Source organism: Hordeum vulgare, chromosome 4H (assembly GCF_904849725.1).
Source record: "Hordeum vulgare subsp. vulgare chromosome 4H, MorexV3_pseudomolecules_assembly, whole genome shotgun sequence".
NCBI lineage: Eukaryota > Viridiplantae > Streptophyta > Magnoliopsida > Poales > Poaceae > Hordeum > Hordeum vulgare.
The window spans coordinates 594,978,505-594,987,744 of record NC_058521.1 but is presented as its reverse complement, the minus strand read 5'-3'; the positions used below and the strand labels follow the sequence as shown (position 1 = coordinate 594,987,744).

The 9,240-nt window shown below is 42.4% G+C and overlaps 1 protein-coding gene across 1 annotated transcript; it reads left to right on the top strand.

The window, feature by feature from the left end:
• Nucleotides 1–2,145: 2,145 nt before the first annotated feature.
• Nucleotides 2,146–9,119, top strand: LOC123449882 (serine/threonine-protein kinase ATG1a-like). Its single transcript, XM_045127241.1, has 13 exons — nt 2,146–2,547; nt 2,670–2,799; nt 2,914–2,972; nt 3,435–3,499; nt 3,759–3,852; nt 3,924–4,004; nt 4,095–4,206; nt 4,334–4,388; nt 4,846–4,955; nt 5,031–5,362; nt 5,913–6,204; nt 6,282–6,352; nt 8,546–9,119. The coding sequence occupies exons 1-13, from the start codon at nt 2,293–2,295 to the stop codon at nt 8,768–8,770; spliced, it is 1,881 nt and encodes a 626-aa protein (XP_044983176.1). The 5' UTR covers nt 2,146–2,292; the 3' UTR covers nt 8,771–9,119.
• The last annotated feature ends 121 nt before the right edge of the window (nt 9,120–9,240 follow it).

Here is a 9,240-nt window from a genome sequence, read left to right as displayed (position 1 = left end):
ACCGTCATACTCGAGGTCGTGGCTTCACAAGATCTCTTGACCTATCACTCTTTCTTCGGCTTGGCCGGGTCTCACGACGATATCAACATGCTTTAGCGCTCTCTGGTGTATGCAAGTCTTGCCAAATACAAATGTTCGTAGGTGAATGTTAACATCAATGGCCACAACTATAACAAATGATACTACATAGCTCACGATATCTATTCTCATTGGACTGCTCTTGTGAAGACAATCTCCAACCATGTAGGAGAGAAGATGAAGAGATCTTCTCAAGAGCAAGAAAATACTAGGAAAGATGTGGAGCGTGTCTTTGATGCTCTGCAATCTCGATGGGCCATCGTTCGGTATCCTGCTAGAACTTGGAGCACCAAGAAGTCGTGAGAGGTGATGGGTGCTTGTGTGATCACGCAAAATGATAGTAGAAAAGGAGCGCGTGGAACGTATGCATGAGAAAGGGTTTGAATTTTAGGTTGACATTGTTATGATTGAGCATGGAGGAACGACAACGTTTGCATAGTTCATTCAGTTTCATCATCAAATCCATGATTGAAAAAACCCATATTCAACCGCAAGATGATTTGATTGAGCATATGTGGGTCATGTTGACAACCAAGAGATGTATCTTTTAATATATGTACTAGCAAAAGAGCACGTGCGTTGCAACGGAAGAGAAAATAACACATGCTGTGAACGCAATATATTTTCACATGATATCACATTTGTGTTGCCGACGATGACTTTAGTGCTCACACAATGAAAACACGTTTGAATATACAGTCACTCGGAATAAGATGAGAAATATGTTGTTTCTCCCCACGAGGTTTTCCAAAGGTGTGCATGTGTTGTTAACGATGTTTTCTTTCCTCTCAATTTGGTTTTAATTTAATGGATGTTTATTGCAATTCATATCGTCGCCGGAAAGAGAGAAAAAAAAGGATCGTGCACTACATATTAAGTTTGCCCCAGAAATAATATTTAAGAAGTATTCAACAGCTAAAAATAACATCCTATTTAGATTCTACGCATTTTTTTAATCAAATTTCATATATAACATGTTAAAATCGGAGTTACGGTTTGAAAGATATGGATAATTTTGTTTTAGATAAAATGTGGATTGATTAACTGAAAAGTTAGGGTTTTGTTTGTTAAAATACAAAGGGCGGGTTGATTACGTGAAACATCAGTTTTTTATAGAAAATTGCAAAAAAAACGATTCGTTTTCTGACTTAAATCCGGACCGCGGGTTGATTACGTGAAACATCAGGGGGTTTGCAAAAAAGATTCGTTTTTTTGACTTAAAAACGAACTGCGGGTTGAATACCGAAAAAGCGAGGGGTGTTTTTGTAAAAAAATCGACGACGTGCGGCAGAAGCGCTACGCGCTTTATTATTATTAGGGGAGATTTGAGACAATTTTATTCTTATTTGGCTTGTAAAACTATAAGATATTTGTTTGGTTGTAAAACTTTATAAAATGTTTGTATTTTGTTTCAATTATGTAAAGTAGTACAGTATTAATCAAATTTACATATGTTTGTAGAAACAAGGCAAGCGGGCCTCAAAATACATTCGCGTATTGGATGTCCGGTCGACTCAAACGCAAAAGAAGATAAGCGACGATCAAAACACGTGTTAATTTAGATCGATGCGTTGAAGTTGCTCCTATTAACTTTGGCGTTCGTTTTCTTTTGGCAAACCGCTTGTGCGCGCAATGCAAAAGGTAGCGCGAGGCAGCGGCAGGCACGCCGCATCCCACACGACACCTGTCACGTCACCGCACTACTAGCCTCTGCTACGAAGCAACAGCTTGTGCCACACGACACCGATGGGCAGAGAAAGCCGTTTAAAAAGAGCTCCGAAAGGCCCACACGGTCCCCGCTTCCCCACCGGTAGGCCCCCCACCCGAGCATACATACATACATACAGTACAATAAAGAAAAAGTAAGCCGTCCGCACCCACTGACAGCATGGCCCGCCGTATCCGCGCCCGGGCCGTCAGTGAGAGCCCAAGTGGCTTCGAGCGAGGTATGCTGCACCAAAACCGTATCCCATCGCAGGTTTCTGACATGCGGGGCCCCACTGGCTAGATTGACCGCCACGGCCCGCAAATATCCTTTCCCCCGTCTGGCGAGGCCACCACCAGCACGCGGGCCCCGTTCCGTAATCCAAACCACCACCGGCACGGCAGCAGTACACGCTCTCGCCTCCCTCGCTCGCCCGCCCGCCCGCCCCCAACACGAACGAACTCGCCGTGCCCGACCAGGCCCCGGCTGCGCGCGGAGGCGGAGGCGCGATGGAGGAGGGCCCGGCGTCGCCGCGGCCGCCGCGGGTGGTGGTGGGGGAGTACGAGCTCGGGGAGATGGTGGGGAAGGGGACGTTCGCGGAGGTGTTCCGCGCGGTGCACGCCACCACCGGGGCGCGGGTCGCCGTCAAGGAGATCGACCGCCGCCGGGTCGACGACCACGTCCGCCGCGGCATCCTCCAGGAGATGAGCATCCTCGGCAGCCTCTCCCACCCCAACATCCTCCGCCTCATCGACACCATCGAGGTAGGCAGCACTAACCCCCCCTCCCTCCCAAATCTCCAGCCCCGGCAGTCCGCACCACTGGTGTCTGGTGGTTGCGGTCGAACTCGGTGTGGTAAAAAAATGCCCCGCGATTTTCACCGCAGACGGGGGAGAAGCTGTTCCTGGTGCTGGAGTACTGCGACGGGGGTGACCTCGAGGCCTACAGGCTAACGCACGGCGGGCCGCGCAACCGGCTGCCGGAGGCCACCGCCAGGGACTTCGCCCGGCAGCTCGGTATGTTCCCAATCGACAGTCCCCTTTCCCCTTGTTATTACTGTATATACTGGGATGTGTATGTTTTGATGCGCCTATTTTGCTTCACTGCCGTGTGTTGTTTTGGATGATCAGCCGAGGGGCTCAAGGTGCTGAGGGGCAAGAGGATCGTGCACCGGGACCTCAAACCCCAGGTTAGATCTTACGGCCTTTTCTACTGGATTTCTTAGGGTTTACGGTTGGTCTGGGGGTCAACTTTTTAGGCATTTTTGGTTGGAATCTGTTGTTAATTGGGCCCGATTGGTGATTTGTGGTGTTTATTTTTGGGTAACAAGAGCCAAAACTAAAGTAATGATCCTATGTTAAAGGGTTTCCATAATTATCAACTGAACTTACATTATTGGTCAAAAGTTGAACTTACATTAATAGCTCCCAATCAATGTCAGTTTACCATCAAATGCCAAACTGCATTGAAAATCACGCTGTTCAGTGTTCACTCATACTACTTGACACTTGTATTTGAATTTCAGTCATTAATAACAAATTACACATGTAAAATTTGTATAGTGATTTATCTGGCCCAGTTATTTGTTCCATCCATTATCATTTACCGATGCATTATTTTCTCCATACTGATTAAGCTGTAAATTATGTAGAACCTTCTGCTATCAACCGACGGGGATGCAATTACATTGAAAATTGGTGATTTTGGGTTTGCCAGGTGAGAGCTTAATTCTCAGTGTCACAGTTATAGGACAATCTTCCTTCCTCTTCTGATTGGAATTATTGGGGAGATGCAGACCATAAGCAAAATATTTATAACTGTTACTTTCTGTCAAGTGTTCTTTTTCCACAATGGCATGACTTACTGGTCTTATCAATACTCAACTTTGCTCTGTACTCATTGTGAGCTTTCTTATTGGTTGAAGGAGCTTTTTATAAGTGCAAATGTACAACTGAAAATTACCTTCTGGCTACAGATCTCTGATGCATGAAAATTTGGCTGCCACATTTTGTGGGTCTCCATATTATATGGCCCCAGAAATCTGGCGAGGGGATAAATATGATGCAAAGGTATATTTAGTTAATCTGCCATGATCTTAACAATAAACAGGCAATAATCTCTATCAGGAAAAATCTTGCAGGCAGATTTATGGAGTGTTGGAGTCATTCTTTTCCAGCTAGTAACGGGGGAGCTGCCATTTCTTGGGGAGAATAGAGTGGAGGTTTGCTCGTATTATTGTACAATTAGATCTGTACAGTCACAGTACATGTATAGCCTAACACTGCTACATGTTTTTGTTGTCTGATTACAGCTGCGTGAAAAAGTCCTGACATCTAGTGGCCTCAGTTTCCCTCCAGACATAGAGGCTGATTTACATCCTGAGTTTATTGATCTGTGCAGAAGACTCATATGCCTTGATCCAGGTGAGTTTGCCATTTTCACTTCACTTTGTCTCTACGCAAATAAGGCATATCTCATTGCAGTAATCTTTGTTCTACTTCCATTTGGGCTATTTAATATAACTATCAAAATTTTCTTCCATTTTTTCAGCAATGAGAATGCCTTTTGAGGAATTCTTTAATCACAAGTTTTTGGCAACAGCAAGGTATTCCTGTTTCTCTGGCTGTAGTATATAAAAATCAGAAGTTCATCGGGTTGTTTTCAGTGATCTACCTTCTTTCAGAACTTTTTCCGTATCAAGCCTTGTAAGTTTTAACTCTAAAAACAGGCCCGCTGACCATATGAGAAGCTGTCCTCACATGTACCCCGAAAAGAAATATATAAACCACGGCGAATGGTCAAGTTCTGTACTACTGAACCTATATGCAAGCCACATATTTTCTTGGTCCTTGCACCTACATGTGGATTGGATTTGGAATTTTTCATCACATTCAGATTTAGTGTGTCCCTGACTTTGTCTTGCGCTCTTTATACATGGGGACAGCTACTCTATGTGCAGCAGTCCTCCAGTCTTTTCTAGATTTCCTGAACATTTTTGGAATAGTTAAAAGCATTCCACTTTGCACTTGGCTTGGTCATGTATTTATCTCGATTGTTCTCAGGGACAGTGAAATCGTGGCTGAGTCACATCATGCTCTTGATTTAAAGGATACATGCCAGACTATCTCTTCTGCTGTTGTCAAAGTAAAGTCTGAAAGTGCAGATTCAAAAGGTACACTAGACCCTGTCTAGAACTACAAATCGTATTTATGCCCTCTGCTTAGACCTTATTTTCTATATGTTGCAGTATTTGATTCATGGGAGTGGATCGAACGAGAATATGTACTAGTTTATGCAAACACCACTTCCATGGAGTTGCTGTCTTCACTTGAGAAACCAATGAAGGAAGTCACAGGCGCAAGATCCCGCTGTGATGATATGTCTGCTATCAATGGGCCTATTCAGAATCAAAACAGAGACTCGCTCTGTAGAGTGAAAACCCATGGATGTACTCCACTATCCGCTTCTCGTGAGTCAACTACTATGGAAAATCTGCGAGGGAGGCCACTTGATTACTATACAAGGCTTCACCTACTGAATCAGTATATTGTCATTCTCACAGAACTTGCTCAGGAGAAGGTAATACTGCTGCAGTGTCAATTAGTATCATGTCTATTGAACACTGAACAGTATGTTCATTTTCATTCTGTCCACTATGCAAATTGGAACTCCTTACCTTTAGATTTTCTTCATGATCAGTCTATGTTTTTTACTTTTCGCAGTTTGAGTTGTCAATATTATTTTTCGAAAACATGTAACAATGTAGACTTCGATGTGTCTTTGATAAGGATATTTAGTGTTAATTGCCTCCAGCTGGACCACCAAGCTTTCTCTACTCTATATATCTCTTGTAAGGACGTTTGTTTCTAGCAATGTAAGTATGTTTTCGTCTAGACTACCTGCGTTTTTGTTTAATTTCAAACTCACGGCCTTTCAACAAATCATGGTGTGGCTGGCACTTTTTTCTCAGTTTGTGTTACATGGAGTTTTTTTCTTCGTAAGTCTCTGTCGCACTGTCTCAGATATCTTTTTGATGATCTTAGCTATGATATTTATTTGATAATTTGGAAACGATAATCCCAAATTCATCTCAACGTCACTTATGTTTACTTTTCTGGATTATATACAGCTTTTTAAAGGGTTGGACCTGGAGGCACTATCACTTGAACTTGTGATACTTGCTATCTGGAAAGAGGCGCTTAATGGATGTACCTTATTGCCGGATGCTTCAGATGATGGAAGTTTTTCGACATTTGCACATGAGAATTACTTTCCTAAGAGTGATCAGCATCAATCTCCCAATGTAGCACAAGGATTGGATTTCACTAGGCCGGCTTCTGTTCGTTACTGGGTTGAAAGTGGGTTCATCAAGGCATATGACCGTGCTGAGAAGATATCACATAGGTTGCGGGAGAACAATGGTTAGAACATTAATATCCACTTATCTTCTTGTGCTAGTATAATATCACCTCTTTTAGTAACCTTTTTCTGTTTCTAGATAACACTGAGATGCCAGACGCAATGGAGATCATATTCCAAACTGCATTAGTATATGGGAAAAGTGGTGCAGTAAGTATCACTATCTAAGTCCCGTAGATGGTTGATTTAGATTTGGTTTCTCTATGCATGTCATGGATGCTACACCTGATTTTTATTTACAATCACATGCATAATTCAGTTAAATTCGCCAGGAAATTGTTCAAATGAAGTAACATTACACCGATGCTCAGGCTTTACCTCTGGTTGTCCAAGCAGTTGGTTCTCTTGTTATATACTCCCTCCGTATCAAAAATATAAATCGTTATTTGACACTGTCATAGTGTCAGAAAACGTCTTATATTAAGTCACAGAGGCACTATCTATTATTAGAAAATTACCATACAAAATAAGGACAAGAACGGAGTATTTTTGTATCAAGAAAAAGCAAGGAATTTTTTTTAATGAACAATGGTATGAACAGAAATCATCATATGTGGCAGTTGTGGCTATCTACATTTTCTTTGGAGTGAATTCCATATTTTACCCCCTAGATATGCATTTGTGACACTAATTACCCTGTCGAGTGGAAATTCGTTTAAAATACCCCATTTAGAAGCTTCGGACCCTCATTTTCTGATTCGTGTCCATTAGGCAAGATGTGAGGTGACATCCCGGGTCCAAAAATATCTGGACGAGGATGAGGAATGGAACAAATGGGCGAGAAGTCTGGACATGATCGTCAACAATGACCTATGTTCTTTACACATTTTTCTAACGAATCATTGACGCAACTTGCCGATCCTATCTAACATAAACATGCAAAATAAAAACTATGGTAATGCCGTGTTAAAAGTCTCCAAAATCTGATATTTCGACGGAAGTTCCACTAAATGGGGTAATATGTGCCACGAATGTACAACTATAGGGTAAAAGTGGAATTCACCCTTTTCTTTGAGAAGACCCTACTATCAGTTTTATGAAATGTGGAAACACTTGCAGAACACAATATTTTATGAATAGTTTTGTGGAAGTTTTCAGTATTGGCTTCTTCACACAGTTCTTGGATGCCATTTGTGGAAACACTTGCCTTTTGGACACAATATTGTGGTCACTCGCTGAAACACAAGGTCACCACTAAATAAGGGTGTTTTGAAGAGTATATCATGGAGCGTACTTGTATACATTTGCAGAAACACTTAGCTGTAGGTCAAGGTGATATTTTGATCACTTGCCAGAACACAAGTGATGGTGTTCCGGCCCAGGGGTTCCTCACCTTACCGAAAGCTGGCCCGAGTAGGCCGCCCTGGGCACCCCTAGGTCGGTTATGCTCTCGGCTGATTACCCAGCTGGAAGACTTGGAGTACACGACAAGGTGGCCGGCGTCCAGGAGGATTCCTCCAACCGACTAGGATCATGTAGCCCTAGATCCTGGTACCCATATGAGTCAGGGCTAGGTTAGGTGTAGAGAGACAGAACTAAGCTGTTGCTCAATCCCTCGGTCATTGTAACCCCTGTACACAAGCAATATACACGAGCAGCATAGGGTTTTACCTCTTCCACGAGGGCCTGAACCTTAGCGTTTCCCATCCGATCTACTCGTCTGGCCAGAGTACCCTATCGAGGCATCTGCTGGAAAATACTCTGACCACAAGGTTGCCAGTAAACAATAATATTTTGAACAGTACAATAATATTTTGAACAGTACGAGATATGTTTGTGAGGGTTAAGATGGTTCTATGACCCTTGGAGCTGAACTGAGCATAGCTACACAAGCACACAAACCGCTGGACTCAGTCTAGTTCCATGAACTAAGTAGATCCTTTACACCCTTCTCCCTTTAATTCCGGAATATTATGATTTTACAATGGTTCAGTAAAAACCAGGGTCCTAGTTCCCTTTAGGTGGTTGGTAACTTCATCAAATGATGTCCAAATAGTACTCCTCCGTCCGGAATTACTTGTCGCAAAAATGAATAAAAATGGATGTATCTAGAACTAAAATGCATCTAGATACATCCATTCCTCCGACAAGTATTTCCGGATGGAGGGAGTACAATTCTGCATTTATGAAACTATATGAGACATAAATCATAACCCCTGCTACCAGAGCACTGTTTTCTCCATTTGCCTACTTATACATGAGAACTTGATCTGGTATAAGTGGACCAGTGGGGTTGCCTTAATTCCCATCTTTGAACTCACTTTTGAATCTGTGCTTAATGTGTTATTCATGTATTGATTATAGTTGATGTTTTCTTTTGACTTTATCTACATTATTTTGCAGACAAAGGAACTTTTGGGATGCCAAAACAGATCAATGGCGCTATACTCAAAAGCAATCATCCTGCTCACATTTATATTGCAGGAAGCAACTGCTTTGCCACTGAATCCACTCTTCTCCCTTTCACCATTCAATCAGCAGCGGATCCATAGGTACATAGCTAATTTGAGGAGCCATCTCTGCAGTGCTCAGTTGACCGGGCAACATCAGAGGTCCATCAAGAACTAACTTTTCTCATGGGAATCATCATTTCACGAGATTTGAATGATAAGATTATTTTGCATGGAAGTCGGAGCATTGGTCCTTCCCTCCAACCTTTTTGTCCAGGAGGTGTCAAATGCATTGAAGAACTTCCGCTGGCGTGAATTTATGATGTTGTATTTGCAGAACACATTGGTCCACATGCTCTTTCTTTGTATATATCACGGTTCTAGGCTGTACAGTTATTTTCCTCACGTTGAAAGAACCTTTTGGATCTGTATATAAATATAACATGTGTAACTTGTAGATTGAAAACGAATTCCAGATCTTGCCTTTCTGCGAGCTGACTATGCGACACAGGTGAACTTTGTTTAAACTGTGATGTGTGAAAATACATTTATTTAGAAAAAAAAAGGCAGATGGTATTTCTTCATCTGTTGGCAATGTTGAATGTAAATTTTCACGGCATCGGCTTTTAAATTGTACAACACTGTCGT

Coding starts and splice junctions, on each gene's coding strand:
- LOC123449882 (XM_045127241.1), top strand. CDS start 2,293: ATGGAGGAGGGCCCGGCGTCGCCGCGGCCGCCGCGGGTGGTGGTGGGG. Junction 2,800..2,913: donor GGACTTCGCCCGGCAGCTCG/GTATGTTCCCAA, acceptor TTGGATGATCAG/CCGAGGGGCTCAAGGTGCTG. Junction 2,973..3,434: donor ACCGGGACCTCAAACCCCAG/GTTAGATCTTAC, acceptor TAAATTATGTAG/AACCTTCTGCTATCAACCGA.